The sequence below is a fragment of the Gouania willdenowi genome, chromosome 6 (assembly GCF_900634775.1).
Source record: "Gouania willdenowi chromosome 6, fGouWil2.1, whole genome shotgun sequence".
NCBI lineage: Eukaryota > Metazoa > Chordata > Actinopteri > Blenniiformes > Gobiesocidae > Gouania > Gouania willdenowi.
In genome coordinates, this window is record NC_041049.1 from 23291548 (window position 1) to 23317511 (window position 25964).

General features: G+C 38.6%; 1 protein-coding gene across 11 annotated transcripts in view; it reads right to left on the reverse strand.

Moving 5' to 3' along the window:
* Positions 1 to 25964, reverse strand: part of nav3 (neuron navigator 3) — a 332783-nt gene that overhangs the window by 8948 nt on the left and 297871 nt on the right. For 6 of the 11 annotated variants that reach the window (XM_028448748.1, XM_028448752.1, XM_028448751.1 and 3 more), the window contains 15 exons: positions 24764 to 24847; positions 23211 to 23322; positions 22717 to 22841; positions 19798 to 19821; positions 18854 to 19020; positions 18625 to 18711; positions 15218 to 15371; positions 12917 to 13103; positions 10745 to 10842; positions 10571 to 10666; positions 8545 to 8713; positions 8204 to 8439; positions 5473 to 5627; positions 4906 to 4977; positions 3688 to 3884 (listed from right to left, as the gene is read on the reverse strand). In XM_028448748.1, coding sequence (XP_028304549.1) covers positions 3688 to 3884; positions 4906 to 4977; positions 5473 to 5627; positions 8204 to 8439; positions 8545 to 8713; positions 10571 to 10666; positions 10745 to 10842; positions 12917 to 13103; positions 15218 to 15371; positions 18625 to 18711; positions 18854 to 19020; positions 19798 to 19821; positions 22717 to 22841; positions 23211 to 23322; positions 24764 to 24847 — 1963 coding nt within the window. The remainder of the gene's footprint in view (positions 1 to 3687; positions 3885 to 4905; positions 4978 to 5472; positions 5628 to 8203; positions 8440 to 8544; positions 8714 to 10570; positions 10667 to 10744; positions 10843 to 12916; positions 13104 to 15217; positions 15372 to 18624; positions 18712 to 18853; positions 19021 to 19797; positions 19822 to 22716; positions 22842 to 23210; positions 23323 to 24763; positions 24848 to 25964) is intronic. The other 5 variants (XM_028448750.1, XM_028448749.1, XM_028448745.1 and 2 more) reach the window with 3 other exon arrangements.

Genomic DNA, 25964 nt, shown 5'->3' on the forward strand with positions numbered 1-25964 from the left:
AACCTCAGATCATGAGGGGGGTCTTGAAGAAGAAGAGTAGGACATGATGGCACCTTCATAAATCAGCAGCATGGCAGCACAGCATTCCATCACCACCTCCTCACCACACCCATGACACCACATCACCAGAACAGAAGGTACTCAAATATTAGCAAATCAAATAATATCAGATGATCCTGCACTGTGAACAAAAGCTATTGATGACAATGCTCGGTGTCAAATTGTGAGAGAAGAACCACTCCCAGGGCTCTACACTAAGTATTCCAGTTATAGCACTGGAGCACAACATTTTTTGAACGGGGTGGGGGGGTGTACAGCATAGCCATGCATGCTGATGATTGACAGGTTTTAGTGTCAATATTAATTTTTTCAAAGCATAACAACAGTAGCATAACAAACTTAGCATCTACATTGCTTCACCCCATGGAATTAAATTCAGAGGGTCCATCTCTTATAGTGGGATCTACTAACCCTAATGTTTGATTTAATTTGATTTTTATTGATCATGCAAATGGAAACTTAAAAATAGTTTAAAATTAAATTAAATCAAATTGACATCAAGAAAAAAACAGTATCTTGCATCTTCAAATTCTTACACATCTCAGTTTACATGAACACAATGTTATATAAAGAAGATTTTCTTAAGTTAATGTATTTGAAAGGCTACAAAAAGTAACTTGAATTTGACAACACATGATCATGTGATCAACACACGCTAATTGCTCATTTCTTGCCACACATAAAGCATCCGTATTTAACCGGCACATTGGTGGTGAAATGAATCTGTTCCCACACAATTAAAATCTCTATTTTCTTCCAGAATAGTGTTTTTGTTGGTTTAGTTATTTTACCAGGGATTTAAAACTCAAGGTTAGCCACAGGTGCAGGAAAGTTGATGGTCTGTAGATGTTACAGGAGGTGAAGTAGGAAGGTGCTGAGTAATTGCACATGATTTATTTTAGGATAAGAAATTGTTATATATTGATTTTATTTGTCAATAATAATTAATAGCCTTTGTAAACAAAATAACTATTTATTTCAATAGTTTTTTTTAAAGCGATAGGGAGCCATTACATAAGAAGTGGAACAAACTGCAGCAGAGCTGAAGTCAGCATCCATTGTGAACATTTTTAAATCAAAGTTAAAGGCACTCTTTTTCTCTACTGCATATGATTGAGGGGGAGATTTTTGGTCATGTTGATGTAATGTGTTTGTTGATGATTTTAAATTATTTTACTGATGATTTTAAATGTTTTTACAGCTGATTTTAATGTTGTTATTGATTTTTAAGCTGTTGAACGTTTATGTTGCACTTTTTTATCAAGTAAAAAACATTGAGTTGCCTTGTGTATGAAATGCGGTATACATTTGCCTTGCTTTGCCTCATGAGAGGAAAGGAGAGTCACCAACATCAATCAATATGGTTGATTCTGTGAGAGTCGTGAATGTGCACCTTAAATTAGGAAAGATTTGAATAACATATTTTCAAGATGGGGGCGCTAGTGAGTATCGTATGGAGTAGACGTGTTTTACCTGGGCTGCTCACCACGCGATAATATATTTTACAACAATTTGTCGATTCTTTGCATCATTTTCTATCTTTGAGTCAGTGAGCAAGACGAGACCCAAGGCTAACCGTGGAAAGAACTTGGAGGGAGCCCTGCGTGAGCATGGGGAGCCTCTCGCAGGGCCCGTTTCACCAGGAAGTGAAAGTGGGTCAGTGGATGTTCTTTCTGCAATACAGAATATGAGCAAAATGATGACAGACCACTTCGATTAGAGGCGTCCATTGCATCCACCCAGGCATCTTTGGTTAGCCTCAGGAGCCGTGTGAAAGATGTGGAGGAAGCTAGCTCGGACTATGACCGCCGCCTCACCGCTCTGGAACAAGGGTTCCGCCTAGAGCGAGCCTCGAGATCGATCAGCTTCAGTCGAAGCGCACCATTTTCTGCATGCACCCTTGTGCAATATTGAAAGTGAATAATCGTATAGTCCTGAATTGCCTGAAAATATGGGAACAAATAAGGAAGAGCAGCAAACTGCCAAACACCTCTGTGCATGTCCCGTAACCATGCATTTCTTCCGTCCCTGTCGGATATTACATTTGAGACTTGGAGACTAAAGGGTTTAGTCACGGTGAAGGATTTGTATATTGGTGAACAATTTGCCTTATTTACTCAGCTCCGGGACAAATTCTCTCTTCCCTCTTCTTACTTTTTCCAGTATTTACAAATAAGAAACTTGATCCGCCAATCTATGCCTAATTTTCAGACTCTTCCTGAGGAGAAAAAGATTTACAGTTTTCTGCTGCGCCCGCCTGCCTCAACAAAATGTATTTCAGGCTTTGTAAAAGTGTTCTCTAAACAAGTGAATTTTACCACTTTCCACTTGAGGAGGGCCTGGGAGGAGGATCTGGGGATAAGTATTACAGATGACGTTTGGGAGGAAAAACTTAGCAGACTCCGATCATGCTCAGTTAATACCAGGCATCAGTTAATTTATTTTACTACAAAGACTTCATTATTGTAAATCTAAACTTCATAGGATTTTTCCTTCTACTTCTCCTTTATGTGATCGTTGTAAGTCTGCTGAGGTTTCCTTGGCATACCCTTTTTGGGCGTGTCCACGGCTATATAATTTTGGTGTGAGATATTCAACTGGTTTTCTGGGGTGTATGATTGTGTTTTCAAACCTGACCCAGAGATAGCATTGTTTGGGTATTCCTCATCTCTACAAAATCACAGTCTCTCTGTACAGTGTACAATAATGTATGGGATGATCATTGCCAAGAAAGCAATATTGAACCTTTGGAAATTGGACACTGTACCTTAGTTTAAAACCTGGCTTGCCGACCTCACCAATGTACTGCACATGGAGAGGATCCGATATGGCATGATGGGCTGTCCTGATAAATTTTACAACATCTGGCAACCATTCTTGGACTATCTTGCCCGAGCTGATAACATTTCTGGACAGTGAGACATGTGTACCGCCTATCTTTTTTCTTTTATCTTCTTGCGCTTCTTGGGACATAAAGTACTAGCAATGCAGAGTTCTGTCATCTTGACTGTTAGCCTTGTGTTTTGTTTTTGTTTTTTTCTTTTATTGTTTTGTTTTATTTGCATCTTGTCTGTTGCATGCACTAAAACATTTGGAAAAATTCAATAAAGATACTGTAAAAAAAAATATATATATACAGTATATATTTTCGAGATGCGCTAACTCAAAAACTGAAAGTCTGACCTGATGGTGGCGCTAGAAAACAAGTGAAGGTTTCATTACCATGGGGTTGTGTATGTATTTAATAAATAAACCAAGTGCCTGACAGAAAAAAACTGGTCAACAATTTTCTGAAAATAATTTTCTCAAGGCAAATATCCCTGGGGTCAGATTGACCCCAAGGGTCAAATGTGTTAGTATTAGTTAAACAAGGAGGGTTAAGCAATAAGTTATTCCCTATGCAGATTTGCACAAATCCTTACATAATCCCTACATTATGAGGAGCATATGATAATATACTTACTTTGATATCATGTTGGCTGTATCAGTATTTTTGTGTTTGTTTGTGAATTAGTCCTGAAAAGTTATTGTTATGTTGGATTAAAAGTCACATTGCTCATAATAAAGAATATCAGTGTGTTTGGTGGGTAAAGAAGAGCCCATGCTCTGACAATGGTCAGTACTGACCTATGGTGACATCAGAGGAACTGTGTGCCTCCAGGAAGCTGTTGAGATGCTGCCATGTCTTTGGCATCCAGTCAATGATCTTTATCAGGTCGTTGCTGCGCATGTTCCTCACTATCTCTGTCTCAATCAGTTTCCTCCTCAGGAATCGACCCAGGAATCCTTTGACTGGTTCAGTGTGATTGGTGCACAGCACCCACCTGAAGCAACAAACGGCAGTAGAGGAGTAAACAAGTCATCTGGAACACTAAGGGGCATTTATGTACAGACAACAATAACAACATGACCTGAAGCCTTGTAGTTTATCTATGATACGTTTAAATTAATAATACATGTTTATTGGCTCTTTGTTGGCATTCTTTATTCAAATTGTGTTTGATAGAATTATAATGTTAGATCCTTGATTGCAACATGGGTGATTTTCATTTAGCAAATCTCATTACAGCCTCTTAATGACAGTAATCCTTGCTGAAAATTGTGTAAGATGATTGTTTGTGGGACATTACAAAGAGGAAGAAAAATAAATTCAACTAGACAATTGCCGTGACAATGCAAGAGGAAGGAGTATGTATGGTATGATTGTTCAAAGGAAGCAAGCAGGCTCTGATCACACTGAGCTAAAGTTGCCCATAGTAGTCTGAGGGTAAAAGTCCTACTTGTGGAATCAAAGTAAGGAATCAAATAAAAGTATAATTATAAGAAAGATGAAGATTGTAGCAACATTTTAAGCTATAACTTGTGGCTGTAGCTTTAACAGCAGTTTTCCTCAAAGTTAATGAGAAACAGCTGTCACACTCTAGCAGACCTAATCAAGCACTCTAAGGCTTGAAAAAGCAGCCACATTTGCATTAAACCTTAAATTAAATTAAAAGTAAGAGAGTTAGCATTTTATGTATATATATATTCAGTACAAAGTACATAAAAATGGTAGATTAAAAAATGGACATTTTGGTGCTACAATTATGTCTGAGTTAAAAATTGAGATATAGCAGTTTTTAAAGCATAAAACCAAATATTACATTAAAATTAAAAGTGTTAGCATTTTACAAATTACATAGCAGCATTACCACTAAACATTGGAACATTTTAATATTTGAATGGTTTAGATCGATTAAGAATTGGCAGCGTAGTGGCAGGCCAAAATATGGTTGGATGATTAAGAAATTGGGATTTTAAAAGTGGGCCGACAATAACACATAAATTGAGAAAAAAATGTCAAACCTGAAGTTGTGATGCAGCTCAAGGTTAGGAGATGAGGAGACACCCTGATTCATTGTCCCGATGACATAGGGGCTGTGAAGGGATGAAAAACAGCACATAGAATTAAACACAGTTTTAAAGTCAGTATATTAAGCCATACCATTAGATCAGTGGTTTGGAATCTCATCCTTTTTCCTGGAATCATCCTTTACTACCGAGTTCTATTCTACATAAACACACCTGTGTTCCTCACACATGGTGACTTTTTTCAGGGATCGGCTTTTGAAAAGATTCACTTCTAATTTCCACTGACATGTTTATGATTATTTTGTAAATGATGAACTAAATGTGTTGCACATTTTTGTTGGAGTAGCTATTCTTATGGTGCCAACTTCAACCTTTAAGTAGGAAAAGTTGTTCCTTCTCAGCTGGAAGGTAATCTGAATTTAAAGCTCAATTGAACATTCCCAGATCATTTGATTCCAGGCTGTGGAAAAGCATGAGACACCTCTACCTGACTGTGACTGGCCGCTAAACTAGTCCCATCACGGTATTTGAGCTTCAAAGAGGAGAGACAGTGTGACTCACCATTTGTGGTACTTGCAGTGCAGGAAGCCATTGAATATGTCACTGAGGGAGCTGATGTGGTGCAGGTTGTCCAGGATGACCACAGTGGGAAGCTTTGTGTCCGTGTCCTCAGAGTTACAGCGCTCTGCCAGCTTGGACAGGTACTGGTGCAGGTCCTGTGTTAAATGAAAGGGACAGTTACACTTCTATACGTTCATGCTTCATACTGGATTTCAAAGCAGTCAGAAAGGAAATCTTCCTTTTACTTTTTGCAAAACTTTTACTCTGTAAAAAAAACCACAATTCAGATATTAGTTTAATATCATAGTCACGTGCTGCGGCACAGCAGTTGAAAAACACTGTATTTATATTTAATGGACAGCATTTGCCATTAGAGAGGTAGTAGAGCACATTCACATTTTTTCACCATCCTGTTTCACCTTCATAGGTTAATTTCTTATGAACACAACAAATGGAACTTTTAGGAGAGAAATACAAACTTCAGTTTAATTTGTCCTACAAAGCCACTTTTAAGACGTCTCAGCATCAATGAAGACTGTGAACGAAAAGTCAAAGAGGATCACCTCTGTACACAAAGTGGGAAAATAGATTAAAGAGTAACTAAAGTCCAAAACCATGCTAAAAGCAAATATATTTGGGTATGAAGTAGTGTTGTTGATTGGCCTAAATGTCAAGAGTTGGACAAGAATCATAGTATTAAAATGTGGCTAATTTTCTTGTAAAAAAATGTAAAAGTGACAGGGTTGTAACAGGGTTTATTATAATCAGCTATTGGCTGAGATAGAAGCCTGTGACATTTTTGCAGAGGTGTATAAAGTACCTGAAAAAAATCAACTACTGGGTAAGTAAAAGTACATATAACTGAAAATGACTTTGGTAAAAGTGAAAGTCACTTGAGGAAAAGTCTTAAAACAGTTCACATTAAATGTATGTACAGTATGTAAAAAAAAAAAACCACTCAAGTATCAATAGTACAAGTACAGGTAAAAGTAAAGTGTGCATAAAAAGAAGCAAAACAGCCATAAATGTTCTCCCCTTGTTCTCTTTATTTCACTTTTAGGTCAATGAAAAATACTTGGTATGTTAAAACAAACAGAAAAACACAACTCAAATCTCAAGTAAAGTGCAAATCATTGAGTATAGCAGTGTTTCCCAAACTTTTTTGTCCCCCCCGAGGCCTCTCTTCTGATTAGGAGAACCCCTTCGTCACTCCAGTTTAGTAACCTTTCTTGTTTTATTTACATCTTGTTAATAGCTTGAAAATGTCAACCCGTACATTTTAACACACACTAAATATCAATTTTGTGCATTACAATTATTGTATACCAGAGAATATATTTACCTCACTTTTTAGTAATGTGCATAACATGTTAGTAACAATTTAGTAGGATATTAAGGCCACAATATTGTTTATTCCATTAATGCCGTTGATCGTCAACGGGTGAAAAAGTAGTTGGATGAGTATGTACAGTGTCTGAAATAGGCTTAAAAATGACTCAGCATGTTGGAAATAGATTCATCAATGTTTCCAAGTACCCCCTACAATGTGTTCAAGTACCCTAGGGGTACACGTACCACTGGTTGGGAACCACTGGTGTATAGTAAAGAAGTACATTTACTTCGTTACTATATACCTCTGAGTTTTGGTGGCTCGAAAACGTCACGGACCAGCACTGTTGGCCCCGCCCCTCCGTCTGAACTGCCTGCTTCCTGCTCATCAGTATCTCACTTTCGAAATTTTGCGGCCATAAATATGAGCATCGGAGGAAAAGGTACAGTTCATGTACAATTAAGTCATGAATAGTTTACATTTCACTTTTGAACATTGACAAAGCACTATAACCACTAGAGACAGTAGCTGGGTTTCCATTACCCTTGGAAATGCGCAAAATCTAAATAGCGCAATAAATATGTAATGGAAACACCAGAATTAAAAAAATATAACAAATATCGCTAAAAGGTTTTTACGCTTTCGTGAGGAGGAATTTCAGATGTTTCAATATTGAAATGTGTCACAAAAGCGCTCTGGAAACACTGAACGTGACGTACCTGGTCACGTGACCACTCCTCTCAGAGAAAACATGCCGCGGTACGTGTAAACAGAAGACGAGACATTTCTTAGCATTACACTTTAAAATTATTACTGCCACAGAAATACACAGTGTTATAAGGAGGTTCTGAGCGTCCATCTTCCTGCAGAAAAGTCTCGCGGGATGAGATTTCACAGGCGTTACGACTCGAGGCCCCTGCCCAAAACCACCTTTAATGGAAACGCAAGTACATTTTGTTGACATTTATTAATAATAATAATAATAATAATAATAATAATAATAATAAATGTAATTTATAATGCACTTTTCATTCCAAGGAATCTCAAAGTGCTATATTTAAAAACACAATAAAATTACACAAGATTTAACACTTAAAAGCTTTCCTAAATGAATATATCTTTAGCTCAGCGAGTCCAGACTCTGCACTCCTCTGAGCTCCACAGGGATTTAAAAACATTGCTTTTATTTTGGAAACCCAGCTAATAACTGCTGTTAAAGAGTGACTGGGTGTGTATTTACTGTTCCAGAAGCCCCACCCATAATCAAGGCACTTTTTGAATTTCAAGCCATGACCCATGTCAGCTAAAACCTCAAGGTTTAGTTACTCTTTAAAGATGCCGTGTACCGGTACATTTTTGGAGCATCTATGAGCATATACAGTAGGTCCCAATCGGACATACCTTGCTGGAGTTCTGATCCACATTGAAGCTGGCCACATTATGCTCAGTCACTTCCTGTCCCGTCTGGGAAATGATGTACTCAGCCAGTTTGGCTGCTAGGAAGGACTTCCCGGTGCCACTGGGCCCTGAGAGGATGATCCGACGATGCTCCATCAACAGGTTGAGATATCTCTGGATGATGGGTTTGGGGATGAGCGTGTCGAACACGAGGCTGTCGATGCTGCAGTCCTTCACACCTGTAATGAAGGATTGGATGAATCCATTTTCTTAGTGGAAAGTTTTCCTTTTAAAGTACCACATAATTCTACATTTCTAGGTTGAATATTTAAAATTCTTAGTACCTTTAAGGCTGACTGTAATGACATTGTTGTCGCCCACCAGGTAGCCACATGGCAGCAGCTCAGGCACTTCAGAGGAGTGGGAACGCTTCACCTCGCCCATTCTGTAGCAGATAATGCTGTCCGAGCTTAGTCCCAGGCAAGTCAGAGGATCCACCCGAAACACATACTCCTGTTGGAAGGACAGTGAAGAATGAACAACACAAACACACTAATGGGAAAACATGTAGGCCCTCCACAAAAGTGTAAGCAGTAGAAAAGTGGTGCTCAAACTTTTTTGGCTCAAGTCCCCCCTTTCTCTTATATCTGAATCCAAGTACCCCCTTTGTCCGACTACAACATTTTGCTCAGAATACTTTGAAAAAACAACTATAGAGCATAATGATGGAATGAATGAGTTTTAAAACACAGGAAATGTATTTAGTGCCTCTGAATAGATTTATTTCCATAGTTTTTATCCGTCATGTCCCACCATGACTGAATTTTGTATTTTCAGTTCATGTTCTAATCAAAATCATTTCATTCATCATTATTATGATTATTATTTGAAACTATTATAAAACCCCATTTTTTAATGCTTTCATTTGTTAATTTTCCACTCTCTATCTCACTCAAGTACCCCCAGTAGTGCCGTACCCCCATTTGAAAAATACTGCAGTAGAAAATACCTATTGCTGGTTTGAAGATAGTACATTAATGTATTAATAATACAGTGAAATATTTGCACATTTAGACTTACAAAAAAATAAATGGCTAGAATGGTTGATTATTTACGCAGTCAAAATAATTTTATCTTTATTCCTAATACACTGCCTCATTAAAGAAGTTTGATTTGTATATTTTGGATATGAGTTTGTTTCATTAAAAAAATCCTGGATGGTCCCGAACTGATCCTGCCTGTTTGCAGAAGTGTAGGATCAATCCGTTGCTGACCAATAGAAGCAACGTATAAAATCACATGACGACTGGTGCACTGGTGAAAATAAATGTAATGAAAACACACTGTAAATGAATCAAAACAAAATGTAAAGATTAAAACAAACAGAGTGAACATCTGCTTTAAGGAACCAGAGGTTGTGTTACTACTACTACTAATAATAATAACGCATTGGATTTTATTTAGCGCTTTTTTATAGACACTTAAAGCACTTTACATTGATGTGCATTATTTTTTCACTCCACACACGATGGTGCTAAGCAACTATTGTAGCTACAGCTACCCTGGAGGGGAAGACTGACAGAAGCGACCATGGCTCAGGTGGTAGTGGGTAGTGGGTCGTCTTCTGATCGAGAGGTTGGGGGTTCGATCCCAGTATCTGACTATGTGTCGAAGTGTCCTTGGGCAAGACACTGAACCCTAAGTTGCTCCCAGTGGTCGACTAGCGCCTTGCATGGCAGTCCTGTCCCACTGGTGTGTGAGTGTGAGAGTGATTGGGTGAATGAGCTGATATGTAAAGCGCTTTGAGACTGCTTCAGTGTGGTGATAAAGCGCCATATAAATCAAGTCCATTTACCATCCAGAAGCAAAAATGCCATTGTACGCCATCCGTCCCTCTGACCACCACCAACACTCACACACCACATTCGTACTCGGCAAACTGGTGCTCCTCGTTTCTTTTGATCCCTTTCCGTGTGTGTTGATGGCTGCCGTTGGTAGCGCTAGGTATCAAAACATTCACAAAGCCTTCACAAAAGCTGCGTATTTTTTTTTTTTTTTTTTTGATTAAAGTCTCTAATGGTACAATTTCTAACATTGATTGTTGAATGATGCTGAAGTGAGCAGGCTCTTAACGAGCTAAAACAACCACAGATTGCATAAAAACAAGAGCAGGACCAGAAAACTGCTGATAGAAATCACAGCTGAAATAAATCCTAAACAGTCCCATCTATCAACCTGGTTCAGGACCTGGGAGTGAAAAGGGCTGAAGCTCACTTCCTGACTAAATCTGCTGTGTGTGTGGCATGCTTAACATCGTCAGTCGTGGAAAACTGCTCAAATATTGTAAAAGCCTGAATGTGCACTGCTTACCTTAAAGAGGCGGCGGATGACCCCATCTAGGACGTCCCACTTGGTTTTCCCGCTCACACCGATTGACCCAACCAGGTACTCCTGTGTTTGTGAGCACTGAGGTGCAGTCAAAAGAAATGTGTGAAAGACAAATCATCATCTTCATCAACATGATCATCATCATCATCTACAAACCTTGGTGGTCTTCGGCCCGCTGCTGATCCGCACTACTATCCGCACGCTTCGTCCTTCTTTGCGCAGATTTCCCTCAAATCCTTCGTCCAACAAAATGTCTGTAACCAAACTCTCTGTTAGAACAGAGATGCTCATCCTTTTCTTTAGTGCTTGAAGCATTTCAAAGTTCTGATGTTAAACAATATCAGATGATTGTACAGAATGTAATGTATGCAAAGCTGCAGGGCAGAGAAGATTTAAAAAAATAAAAAATAAGATTTTGGGTGGAATTTCTGGGGTTTTTTCAGTAAAACCGGCTACTTAGACAACAAATTGGATCAATTTGAGGAAAAAAAAGCACAAGTTTACAAAATATAAACACTGAACTGAAAATCAGTGCTCCCAGGTCAATTAGATAAAACCTTTTTAAAATCTCATTAAACCAAGTCAGTACCACAAAAAATACTCAATATTGTTTAAAAAGACTCCTTGGGTTTTGACTGTGATAAAGTTTCTATTCAACTTGTCTATTATTTACATTTCCATTGAGGCTCTTCCATTTAAATATTTGCAAAGGAATGCATTTGCGATTAAATGACTAAATTCCTGATCTCAAGACTATCTATCAGATAGATTGCTGTAGGTTTAGAGGTCTGTTAACCCTCATCTTCCAGCAGTGAAGCCCAAACTCATCTCTTTTGCTAAGTGTTTGTTTTACAGAGGAGCAGTTTGTATTCCTGCTGCGTTCCTTCAGCCGAGGCTCTCTGTGTCGGGGCGATAACAGCCCGTTGGCCACGCCTAACTGCTATTGGCTTTATCCGTCATGTATTAATGAAAGCTTTAATCCTCAGCGCCTTCTCTGTTGATTACAGGATGAGTGGAAAGGACTAACTCTCCTCCTTGTCCAATCCAGCAGTCCTAGGAAGATGTTTGGGATGTTCATGTTTAGGTCAAATGTTCCTGCTCAGTTGTCCAGTCCTATTAATACTTTTTAAAATGTTTGTATACTATGTAAAACTCCATTCAGGGACAGAATTTGTACTTACAATAGAAAATAATCAGTTTTACAACCCCATATGTTTGTGTTCATAGTGTAAAAGCTAATTGGCAAATGTCTTCCAAAATGATTAAAAACACTTCAATGACCCCTGCCAGGCTATTTAATCCTTTTGTTTAGGTGGAGAACATTCAAGGCCTGTACTACGAAGCTAGATAATTATATCCTGGATTTATCATCGTTAGAGGGCTTCACCTAACCAAACATTCTTCGTGAGAAAGGAAGCTGCCCTACGAAGGACGATATCAACTCGCTAAGTAAAGCGGGGTGATTTCAGCCTGGCTACGTGTGCGCTCTTTGTGACAGAGGAGGAGATTGCAGGGTCAGACCAATCACAATCACGGAGAAACTGTGAAGAGCAATTTATGTCACAATTGAGGAATAATTATTAAAAAATAATTAAAATTTATAATTCACACCAAAAATAACACTGTTGCGGCAGTAAAAGCAGCAAGGGATAAATGCAGGAATTGATGACTGTTAATACTTAAATTAGTGAGATTATAAACTAACAATAAACAGACACTCTGATGAGTTTTACTTTGACTTTTACCTTGTCTGTGGCCAGATGCTGCATTCATGCGGCTGAGCCTACATCATAAGTTGGACAATATTTGTATTTTACATTATCTTACAGGACTGAGGCTCTCTGCGTCACCACAGAATACATGAATGAATTAATTAATTAATTTATTGGTCTGAAAGCGCCCGATGCACGCAGGCTTTATCAGCTGAATAATGTACGTAGGTCAGTCCATTAGATACTAATCTATGTTTCCTATAGGACGTCATTGAGTAAATTAAAGGATAAATATTATTTCTCTTGTCAGCGTCACATCAGATCCACACAGCGCCGAGTTCACGCAACGATCCATTTTTTGTTGGGCAGGTCATTTTCTGAGAGATCATATTGGTCAGGAGGCGGGACTTAAGTACCCGCTCAGATCCTAGCCAGAAAAAAAACTGGTCCTGACCAGGTTAGCTGTTCAGCCTAAGTTACTATGGTAATTTAACCAGGTAAAAAATTATCCAGCTTCGTAGGACAGCACACACAGAGTAAATCCCGGAAGTTAGCGAGATAAGAGGAAATCCGGCTTTGTAGTACATGGCCTCAGTGTCTATCAGTCTGCTCTGACCTGACATGATGGTGTCGTTGATGTTGAGGTTGTTTAGAGACAATCCCAAAGACTGACGGGATGAAGACGAGGAGGTACTGGAGGTCTCTGATGGAGGCCGTGCTGTCTTGACTGGCGTGGCTGTGGGCGTGGCGTTACCGCTGGATTTCAGACGATCGTTTTCTGCTTTCAGCATCTCAATCTCGTTCTGCAAATGTAGAATAAAATGACAGTGACATCAAACAGGACCTGTAATAGGTGCAGATGGCCACCGTCATGCATTTGTGTAGATTCTGAAGTCTATGGAAACGCAGCCTTCTGATCTATAAAGGTCTTTTTGTCTCAAATCTTTAAAGATTCTAATATCTGAAAGGCAATCTGGCTTTCACTCCTTCACCATAACCTTCATGGTGAAATGAGATATTCTTCCAAGTTATATTCTCTGAACTCTAGTTTTGAATTGTCTGATTGCAACAAGAATACACATTTGTTTTCCAGTCTTTATGAGTAGATTTCTTCATTGCTTGAAGTTCATCAATTTTGACTTACACAATGACGTGTAAATGGGTGCATATTTTTGAGCTGGTTCAGAGACTGTTTGGGGAATAGAATTAAGTCCTGTTTAGGTTTCTCATATCTGCTTTCCACGGTTTTACAGACTTCCAAATACTTGAAGGAGGATGTTGACATTTCCAGGTAACTTTTGTTGACATTTCCAGGTAACACTTTCTTTATCTGCTTCCTCAGAGACGTGGATGAAAGTACGGATGTAAATAGAAATATATATACGTTTTTCCATTATTGTTGAGTAGCATTAAGAAATGTGGAGCGAGACTATCAAAGCACAGGCACTCTTCTACAGTTCCCTCTGCAAGAAAAACATGTTTGCTTTTATGAGTCAAAGAGGAGTTGAATGTTTGCAAAGCAATGCCTGCAGCCATGTTCCAATCACTATAGCACATTTTAGTATATTTATTTCAGTAGTATTTAAAAGTGACAACCAATAGCAGGAAATGTTTTATGTATCAGCTCTGTCAATAACTCAGCAGTTAACATGAGGCTTATAACAGACTATAAAAGACAGAAATAAAACATGTCATTATCTCTTAGGGCTTTCCTTCCCAGAGAGACAAATCAGTCAGTTTTGTTTTGGGGTTTTTTTAAAGAAATTTTGGGGCTTTAAGTAATTGATAATTAACTTTCTCTCAATTCTTGCAGCTGAGTCACTTTCAACCATTTTAATTTGTTAAAAAGTCCACTTGGTCTCCAGTTCATACTTTAGATTTGGTCCTCTCCACCATTCTTCTTATCCGCCATTCATTCCCCAATAAAACCCAGATATTATTTTAACATGAGGAAACAAAGAATGTCACTGACATATCAGTCGTCAAAAATGGGTTCTGACAAATGTCAACAACATTCTTCTTATCTACCATTGTAAACGCTTTCAATATTTCATCAATTGTCATTAAGACCAATGGCCTTGTTCCTCAGTACCAGGTTTGCTGTCAATTATATTTTTCAGCTACAATTACGTTTTCAGTTTATCATCTTCCATTACGATTCAATTACAATTACAGTGACCAGCATATTTTCCAATTACAATGAAATCACCATTATTTTTTATCCTCAGAAAGTAAATTACAATTATGTTCTCAATTAATAAAGTTCAAGGACAATTAATCACAATTGCTGAGCATGAAATAAATAACCTAATAAAAGTTAACCTTTTTTGTGTCTGTGTAAATTATCTAAACTCAATTACAATTTAATTATGATTATGACAGCAACAGTTTTTAAAAAAAAACAATTAAAATCATAATTATGCCATAATTGTAATTGATGATCAATTACGCAATTACAATTGACCTGCTCAGTACATGGAAAAATGATTGACATGTTAACTGCCTTATTTTTTTACTCAAAGGTCAGGTTCTGGAGAACTGCTCTCCACAAAACCACTAAACATGAGTCAACAGACAGTGGTTGAAGATAATGGATGTATAATCTTAGAAGAATCTCAACTCGCTACAATGCTTTAGAAGAAGCTAAAGATTAATCAGGCTATTCTTATATCTATTTCTCTAGTTGTTGGGTCTCTCTGCCTTTTCATCAAACTACCGTACAAAAGACATTTTGGCCCATTTACCTCATGTAGATGTAGAATAATAAGCTATTTCTTTTTCCATTTATAAACTCTTCTAATTCAATAATTATTATGTTTCAATGTTTTCAATAATATTTTCAAAGTGAAACAAGAACTGGAGTACGTCATTTAGTACACTCGAGATCCTCCTCAGATGGAGGAGTTTTCTGCTTCACCTGCATTCGGTTCATGGCCTCTCGAATCTGGTCCAGGTGGTGGGCGGAGCTAAGCGCCTCCAGGCGTATGTCTGTCAACTTCAGCTCTTTTTCCCTCAGCTCGTTCTTTAGCTGGAGGATAATTTCAGCTTCAGCCTCAGTGCACTCACACAGCCTGTAACCAAGAGGAGGAGGAGGAGGGGGTCCCATTTAGGATTATACCCAACACACAAACATGTACACAATATGTGAGGAGTACAAGGAAAATGAGGTTTCTGAGAAAGACTGGAGGTGCTGCAGGTGTCTGATGGGTGAAAGGTAAGGTGGGACATTTGGTGCAGATAATTGCTTCCAGTGATGGGAAAAAAGAAGCTCAGAAAATAAATGTAAATATCACAGCTGAGAGATGTGTGAATTTTCCAAAAGGATGAGCAGAATGTAATTGCAGTCAAGGAGCACAAATTGTCGATTAAAACTAGTGGTGATTAAGGGCAACATATTACACACAATCATAAGCGGAGTTTGCGGGGGATGGGCAGGGAGACCATTGCCCCCACTAGTGGTCAAAAGTTTTCATTACAGTTTTCCCAAATCGAAAAAATACAATTCTTAATAAATATAATGTACACAATATACAAATATTTAAATGCCAAAAAACACAGTGACTGTACTATATATATATATATATATATATATATATATATATATATATATATATATATGAATTTCTTAGTTGTTCTTTTAAAAATACAAGTTATTTTTGGTGCTCGAGTCATGAAACCATGTTAAAATGTTACTGAGATTTTTTTTATATAAATAGTTTTCTGCTGCTTTGATTCTAACATATTACTGTTAGTTTCATGTCACAGATGTTAGTTCTAACCTCAGGTGTGTCGTATACGTTTTCAGTGAAATGGTCCTAAATTTTTCAGACTTTAGGTTGGTTCCTCTTTTGTTGTGCAATTCTTCTTCTCTTCACAATGTAATTGGTGAAGCGACACTGCACCCAGCAGTTCATGTATGGTACTGCAGCAAAAATGAAGAAGAAAGCGGCTGCCGGCCTGATTTTATTATGAATTTAAAAGATGAAACGACGTGTCAACGCAAATTTTTGTCAACATTATCAATTATGTTACCTATCATTTTTGCATTATTGCATGTGTCACACATATTGAGGTTGGCACAAATCTTGAGACAGTCTATATATTTAATTCTATTTTTCCTTCCTAGCACGTTCCAGATGTACGCAGCCACAGTCTGAGTGTCGCGACACAGTGCCACAGCAGACACAGATATGACCTCCTGGGTGATGAAATGTAGCACATGTACAATTGCTGCAGACAGCTTCCTTTGTTGCTGCAGCAACTCAAGATAAATGTGCTTGTCTTGGGTGAGTTTGAAAAGTGCAATGGGGAACATTAAAACCTTCAAAACTTTAAAATGCTTTAAGGCAATAAGACATTTTGGGGTGGTTAAACAACAGTGTGTTTTAACTCCATTCAAGTAACAGCACTTTCATTTATATTTATTTTGTAGTACAAAACAAATAAAGAAATGAGTGTTTGTCTTAGTAAACAGCTTCAAATTTATTTTGTGCTTTTGTCCGCTCAGCTGTCCTACACTACCCATGTTGAACACTGTACACATGCAAAATGCTCATCTATATAGGACCGTCTCAACCACGTCTGCCTGCACACTGATTTGATCTGCAATCATAGTAGTAGCAGGTAAGAAAATAGCGCCTCCAAAACATTGATATTTTTTTCATTTCTATTTAAGAGTGTACTTTATTTGAGATCTTAGTAAATCCCCCCTTAAGTTTGCTATTTTACTGAAGTCCAATGATACGTTATTTTCTTTTAGGCAAGGCAAGGCAAGGCAAATTTATTTATATAGCGCATTTCATACTCAAGGCAACTCAATGTGCTTTACATGATAAAACATTCAATTGTTTAAAATCAATAAGAACATTTAAATCAGCACAGTAGTGTGCCATGAGAGACACCATATCTGTCACATAGTGTACATATTCTCCTCTTCTTTCTTCCTGGTTATTGACGTGTTGCAACCAGCATGAATAGGTGCATATAGCCAGCTCGTGTACATGTTTTAGTTCATTAATTTCCCATTAAAGGATATACATATACACCATATTCTCTGTTGTTCCTTTTCATGGTAACACTTTACAATAAGGGTCCCTTAATTTACCTTAGTTAAGGCTTTATTAAACACTAATTAACAGTTTAATAATGTTATGATAATCATTATAATGTATTAACTAACATCAACTGGTGATGATATTGAAATACGCACTCCAAATGAACACTAAATGATTATGAGGGACAATAGTTTTTTACTATTATACAATAAGTAATGAATCTATAAGGATAACTAATTACATTACATAACATTTAATAATGTTTGAATTACTAAACATTCATTTACAGCTTATTGATGCATCAACTGGTATGTTAGTTAATACATTAAAATTATTATATTAATATTATTAAACTGTTAATGTTATACAAGGATAGCTAATGGCATTATTTAAAATGTATTAATGCTTAGTAATGTTTGCATTACTAAGCATTAATGAACTGCTTATTAATGCATTCACTGGTACATTAGCTAATACATTATAATTATTATTATTATATTAAACTGTTAACTAATGTTATATAAGGATAGATAATGACATTATATAACATGTATTAATGCTTAGTAATGTTTGAATTACTAAGCAATAATGAACAGCTTATTAATGCGTTCACTGGAATGTTAGTTAATACATGGTAGTAATTATTATAACATTATTAAACATAATAATGTTATTCAAGGGACGCTTATTGTAAAGTGTTAACATTTTCATGAATGCACCTGAGTGTATTTAAAAACAGGCAGGGTATAGATAAATACTCCTTTATGTCAATAGGTGGCAGTATGGAGCAGAACAATCCTAAATAATAGAAAAAGTATTCATAAATAATAACAGCATTCTGACCAATATAAATGTACTATTTAAACAATAAAAATGTTGAAAAGCACAAACTTAGATGTAATAGAATGACATAAAAAAAACTTATCTTCAGTTGGATGCAATTAGATTTCAAAAATATATCGTCACACATTATCATTTGAATCATTTGCATGCTTCAGATTCAATGTCTTCAACTTGGATTATTGGCCGGCTGTCCACAGCGCAGCAGATCAGGACATGCTTTCTAAACAGCCTCTCAGCAGAGACACTTTGACTTAGCAAGTAAAAACTGGCAACTTAAAGGAACAGAATAATGTTTGGATTATTCCCTCTGACACTTTATAGATATTGTCTCAGTTTGTCTGTCAGAGGGATTTTTTTGTTACACTTCCGAGCTCTGGTGCAAAAAAGTCACACCGACACAAACCACTGCACACACACTCCCCGTTACCGAGATCTGTGCTTGTAGATCACATGACCGTTTTGCTTTTTCTTTGATGTCCAAATAGGGGAAGACTTGCTATCACAAATGCACTTGCTACAGCAGGAATGGAAACATTAGAGGATGAACAGAGTGGTTGGAGGGGAGAAAAAGAAAAGGAAGGTGAGGTTTCAAAGAAAACTTGAAAGATGTTCGATAAAACAAAAGAAAGGACACTGATGTGCGTATCAGGACTCACTCGGTGGTGGAGGGTGAGGAGCGCAACGTGGCTACACTGCCCTGCCTGTTGTCATGTTGTAGTTTGGGTGACGATGGCAGGGAGTCACTCATCTCCTCCATTTCATCATGGGCTGACTGGGATTTGGTCTTCTTCTTGCTGAACGCCTGCTTAAAGGAACTGCGCAGCTACAAAACAAAAACACAAGAGTCAAAGTTGTAAGGATGACTCTCAACTATGCGGTTGACAAGTGACTGTCTGGTTTAGTTTAAAAAGAAAAAAGGCAAGGCCATGAAGCAGAGATGACAGAAGAGCGTTGAGGCTTAAAGATGGTCCTGAAAATGACGAAAAACCAGGCAATCAGAAGCAGGAGGAGAGCAGAAAGAATGGTTGCGTTTTCCATGCTGCAAATCCCAAAGTAGGGAATAAAGAGGATGCTTTAGTAGACAAAAAAGCATAACCAATATTATTGCACAAACCAAGATTGGAAACAGTAGAACCACTGCACACATATGACGTTTTTCCACTGGCGGTATCGGCTTGGCTCTATTCTGTCTTTACACGTGTCCACTGGGAAAAAGTACCTCCTCCGTGGTACCTGGTGCTGCTTGTTTTTAGTATCTCCTTTGCTGAGGTTTCAAAAAAAGCAGCCCTGGTCTGAAAATGTGACGTATGCACAAATCAGACACTGATTGGGTTTGAGAATCATCACAGCGTAGAGTCATCAACTCAAGCACAGAGGAAGCATTTTGCCACCTTTGATTTTTGTTGGCAATTTTGTGAAGATGGCTGAAAAAAAGTGAAATCCGTGGAGTCTGGCAATTTCACATGTTAGGTTGGTGCTCAACGGAAACGCTTTGGAAAAACAGAATTGGGTCCCAATTGCGAGGAATGCGGAGCCGTGTAGAGCCAATACCGCCAATAAAAACGCGCCAATAGAGATGACTCTGTGGAAAAGCACTAACCTGAGCTGGAATGGAGTCAGACACCTGAAGATGCAGAGCACACCCAACATTAAGCCATGCTCAAACTCACACTCACTCCTGCTCCCACTTTGTGGAAATACAGGCCAACTCATGTCAGCGTGTCTTTCACAAAGCACAATGTTAAAAAGAAATCTACTGGCTTTATGCAGAGCAGAACCATTGTGGTAATGGTCTGCTCAAAGTCAAAGTGGGAGAGTGAAATCACCACAGAAATACAGAAGATAATCAACAACATGAAGCAGGGTTGGGGTCAATTACATTGTTCAATTACAATTACGTCTTCAATTATCCATGTTCAATTACAACTCAATTATGATTATAGTGACCAGTATTTTTTCCAATTACAATTAAAATGATTTTTTTCCTCCTGAAAGTCATTTACAATTACATTGTCAATTACTGAGCATTTAATAAATAACCCTATAAAACGTAGCCTTCCTCTTGTGTTAGCTTTCTGTTAGCATCTCTTATGATAACGGGTCAGTTCTGACTCATGTCTGAAATCAGCTGCAAAATACATTAAAAAATATTATCTATCATCCAATTTGTTTTTCTCTCTGGGTTACGTTGTTAGTCTTCCTAATCAATGAAAATATTGGTAGACGTGTTTTTGGTCTGAGCTTATTACTCAGGTTTAATCAAATTGTTAATGACAGCGTTTATAGAATTTCCATGCCAATTACAATTACAAAGTCAATTATCTGAACTCAAATACAATTCAATTATGATCACAACAGTGACTGATTCCCCCCCCCATTACAATTACAATTATAATTATGACATAATTGTAATCAATGATCAATTATGCAATTACAATTATAATTGAGTCGACCCTGACATGAAGTGTATATACAGTAGATTTGTTGGTTATGGTTTCTGTTATAACCAACCTGGACAACAGAGTGCAGGGCACAGTTTGTAAACGCATGCAAAACATTTCTCTCCTTAACTTAAGAAAAAGATGAGGGTTCAACCAAGTAGAAGTCTAAAAACTATAATGACTACACTCATTTCTATGGAGATAGATAGATAGATAGATAGATGGATGGATGGATGGATGGATGGATGGATGGATGGATGGATGGATGGATGGATGGATGGATGGATGGATGGATGGATGGATGGATGGATGGATGGATGGATGGATAGATAGATAGATAGATAGATAGATAGATAGATAGATAGATAGATAGATAGATAGATAGATAGATAGATGGATGGATGGATGGATGGATGGATGGATGGATGGATGGATGGATGGATGGATGGATGGATAGATAGATCAGCTGTCTCCAGTGTTCACAGACATTTTTAACACCTCACTGGAGACATGCACCGTACCAGCCTGTTTTAAGGCCTCCACCATCGTTCCTGTCCCTAAAAAGCTGAGGATCACAGGACTTAATGACTACAGACCCGTCACTCTGACATCTGTGGTCATGAAGTCCTTTGAACGCCTCATGCTCTCCCACATCAAGGACATCACCGACCCCCACCTGGACCCCCTGCAGTTTGCCTATAGAGCCAACAGGTCCGTAGACGATGCTGTAAACCTGGCTCTCCACTTCATCCTCCAGCACCTGGACTCCCCAGGCTCCTACGCCAGGATCCTGTTTGTGGACTTCAGCTCTGCTTTTAATACAATAATCCCAGCTCTCCTTCAGGACAAGCTTTCCCAGCTGAACGTGCCAGACTCCACCTGCAGGTGGATCACAGACTTCCTGTCTGACAGGAAGCAGCACGTGAAGCTGGGAAAAACCATCTCTGCTCCCCGGACCATCAGCACTGGATCTCCTCAGGGCTGTGTTCTTTCTCCTCTGCTCTTCTCCCTGTACACCAACAGCTGCACCTCCTCTCACCAGTCGGTCAAACTCCTGAAGTTTGCAGTCTCATCGCTGATGGAGACGAGTCTGACTACAGGTGGGAGACAGACCGGCTGGTGTCCTGGTGCAGCCAGAACAACCTGGAGCTCAATGCTTTAAAGACAGTGGAGATGATAGCAGACTTCAGGAAGAACCCAGCCCCCCTCACCCCCCTCACCCTGGGAGACTCTACAGTGAGCTCTGTAGAGTACTTCTGCTTCCTGGGGACCATCATCACTCAGGACCTCAAGTGGGAGCTGAACATCAGCTCCCTTATCAAAAAAGCTCAGCAGAGGATGTATTTCCTGCGGCAGCTGAAGAAGTTCAGTCTGCCAACAAAGATGATGGTGAACTTCTACAGCTCCATCATCCAGTCCATCCTCTGCTCCTCCATCACCATCTGGTACGCTGCAGCTACGGCCAAGGACAAGGCCAGACTGCAGCGTATCATCCACTCTGCAGAGAAGGTCATCGGCTGCAATCTGCCCTCCCTCCAGGACCTGTACGCCTCCAGGATTTTGAGGCGTGCAGGAAAGATTGTGGCCGACCCCTCCCACCCCGGTCATAAACTGTTTCAATCTCTCCCTTCTGGTAGGAGGTTTCGGTCCATCAGGACCAGAACCTCCAGACACAAAAACAGCTTCTTTCCCTCTGCCACCATCCACATGAACACACCCCAAGTCACCCACTGAACCCCCCCCCCCCATCTATCTATCTATAGCTGTATAGATAGATAGATAGATAGATAGATAGATAGATAGATAGATGGATAGATAGATAGATGGATAGATGGATAGATGGATAGATAGATAGATAGATAGATAGATAGATAGATAGATAGATAGATAGATAGATAGATAGATAGATAGATAGATAGATAGATTTTCTAGTGTAAATCTACTCTGTGTCAAGTGGTTTTCAGATACATCAAAATGCTGGAGATATCGCAAATTATCCTTTTACATGATGATAACCTATTTTATTTATTAATTTTTTTCCTTTATATTTCAGCTTCGTCAATGCTTCTTTCACCTACCCAGCTTTTCTTCTTCTTCTTCTTGTCCTCGGCCTCCTTGCTCATGCTGCCCAAGCTGCTGTGACTGGCTGCACTGTTGATGCTGGACATGCTCTCTGATGAGTGCTGTCGTCTAATCCGCAGGTCTGGAAGAAGAAGACATTTTCCATTGGGGACGGAATACTGAGCTGGCTAAACTCTATCAATGTTGTGTATGTACTGATTACATTTGAATTAACTAAGTGCTAATCTAGTCAATATTCAACACAGCAATCTGATATGTCCATGTCAAAACATATTCTTTCCAATATTTCTATGTCGAGACATGCTGAGATGAAAAAATAACTCTCCAAAAACATTTTCTCTGATGTGTAAATTGTACCAAATTTGACTCATAATCATATCGATACATTGGCACATGACTTACAAATTAATTTTTGATTCGCAAACAGCACCACATGCATATGGTTTTCAATATCTAACGGCGCAATGACTGATACAATTGAGGTTCTCACCTTTGTGAAGATGGTCTGGACCATTGAGTGCGACCTGTATTGCTGTTTGGGCGTCAGTGTTCTGAGTCTTTAGCGTCTCGATTGTCTCTCTTAACTCAGCTAATTCTGACTCCTGAAGAGAAAACAGTGAGAACCAGATATACAGATTAGGGACAGGGGATGGAAATTACCCCCTGGCTACAATCCCATGTATTTATATGTAAAGCATTTTAATGCATATTGTCAAATATCAAAACATAGAGGACACATTCAATGTCAATTCAAGTTTTTGGTAAAAGGAGACTCAAATGAACGGCAACATTGCTGGATCTTCAATGAAAGGACAAGCCATGGCAAACATGTATACACGTGTTGTTATATGAGCATATTATTGATTGCACACTCATAAAAATGTATGGTACACATTAAACATGTATATGAGTAATAAGTCTTTTAAGACGGTGACATAGTTTCAGCAGGTAAACCACGCCTGCTGCTTAAACCTGGTTGGGAGCAGGTTTGTGGAAGATTTCATCACCATGGCAACTAAGGTTTTTATGCTTTGATGAAACGGTTGTTCCAGTTAGATCCCGGTTTAACTGAGCCGGACTCACAGGTTGAACCTGGCTATAACCTTGAGCTGGGTCGGATGAAAGAAATATTTGTTTTTATCTCCATCATAAACATTTCGGTGCATTGCATTGTGGGATGTGGTCCTATATATGGATGCATGAAAGTGTTTTTACCTCATTAATGCTTTGATTTGAGGACAGTGATTCACATGAAGCATTTTTGTTCTAGTTTGTTCCCCGCATTCCCTCTGATATCGCTGTCTCCACATCCCACAATGCATTGCAAGAAAATGTCAACAAACAGTGTTTACGGCGGTGATAAAAACTCATTTTCGAGCTGCAATTTCAACCCTTTATTATTTTTTTTTTCGAGCAAATGATCTTCAAATTATTGATCAACAAAGTATACACTATGAATTTATGGAAGGAAAAAAATGATTGAGGATAGCAGCTTTAATTATGAATTAAGGAGGAGTTAGTGAGAAGGAAAAGGTGGGATTATAAATGAGCCAATCAAACATCATCTCAGTGTGGGGCAGTAAAGATATTCTGATACCAGTTTAAGAAATATAAATATAGTCAACAATATCTCCTACAGAAAAATACAGAATTCTATCTTAGCTACTTGAAAATCCACACATTTGTGAGAAAGCTAAAACTGACATCAATCATAACATTTAAAAAAAAAATACACTGAGCTATTTTTGTATTGATCTCCGTATCATACAATGTGTAGAAGTTTGGCATGATCCTTTTACTTGGCTGGGGATTAAAAAGGTGTGCAGTTTGAGCATATCAAACATCATTGGTCATGCTTAGGAGTGATGTTTCAGCTGTTTCCTGAACTTTTCCTCTCACAGCTCTGACTGCAGTCGTGACTCTATTGTAAAACTCTGCTGCCAAATTCAGCGCTCTTTATTTTTTATTTTTTTGCACTCAGTAATCCATTTCTTGTGAAGGTAACAGATGGTGTATTCCAAACCCAGGTCTGAGCCCTTGTACCTTCTGTTCAGCGGTCATGGTGAGGCTCTGCAGGCGACACGTCATGTTACTCAGGCTCTTCTCGAAGGCGGCCACCAGGTGAGACTGTTGACAAAGAGGGACACAAAAAAAACTCAACACGAGTTTTCTATTACAAATGCAAAATTCAGTAGAACAAACTGACAGTGTTGCCTCTCCTCAAATTAACGTTCAAACCAAAAACCTTTCAGTAAAAGAGGTAAATTGAAGAGCTCTATTCCCGACGCAAATGATTATTTTATATATTATTTTATTGCTCAAACACTTGTTTTTTTTTTATCATTGAGAAGGTCTGCGATATACATTAGATGCATATATAAAAATACATGACTTAACTAAATGGCAATGCAAAAACATTTGTAAACAGGGTTTTTCAACCCAAGGAGTCCGGTGGCACACAGTGTACAGTTAAAGGTCTGCAAACTGATGAAAAATATTCAAGGTATTGTGTATCATTGAAAAGTTAAAGCAGAACTAAGTATTTTTTCACCTTAATAAATCCTTCTCATAGTCAATGTGAGGGTAATACAAGTGTTTATGGGGTGATTGGGGGTCTTTCATCTCTCCCTGCTGTCTCTGGCCAGAAAACTTTCCTGCCTCCGAACCGGTGGCAAAACGTACTGCTTTACGACAGCCCAATACAAACTAATGCTAGATTATGACTGCACACGGTTGTCTACAAATTCACTTTTCTCAAACTTATATCATGGAGAAGCCAGCAAAAAAAAGGCAGAGAAGATTTTTGTCAGAGGAACGGAGCAACTCCATGCTGTGACAGCTCAGCAGCAACACACAGCAATCACACAAACTGTCGTCGCGGCAACAGGCACGCACACATGCTCACAACCCAGCGCTCCATCAGGCAGCACACACACAAATATCCATCCATCCATCCATTTTCGGAGCTGCTTTGTCAGCACACAAACAAACAAACAAACACACACACATTTCCACACTCCCTTCCGTATTACTGCCACATTCATTTATTTTACTTGTCTCTCTTCCTCATACTGTTCACATGGTCACATGGGACTATATGTGTGAAAGCACCCTTAGTGTCACTGTTGTATTAGGATTTTTCAGTGATAGGTTGCTAATGTCTTGTGAGAGCAAAGGTGCGCATGTAGCTGGGGGGTGGGGCAGGTGGCGGGGGGTGCAGAGTTTTATGAGAGTGACATAACCA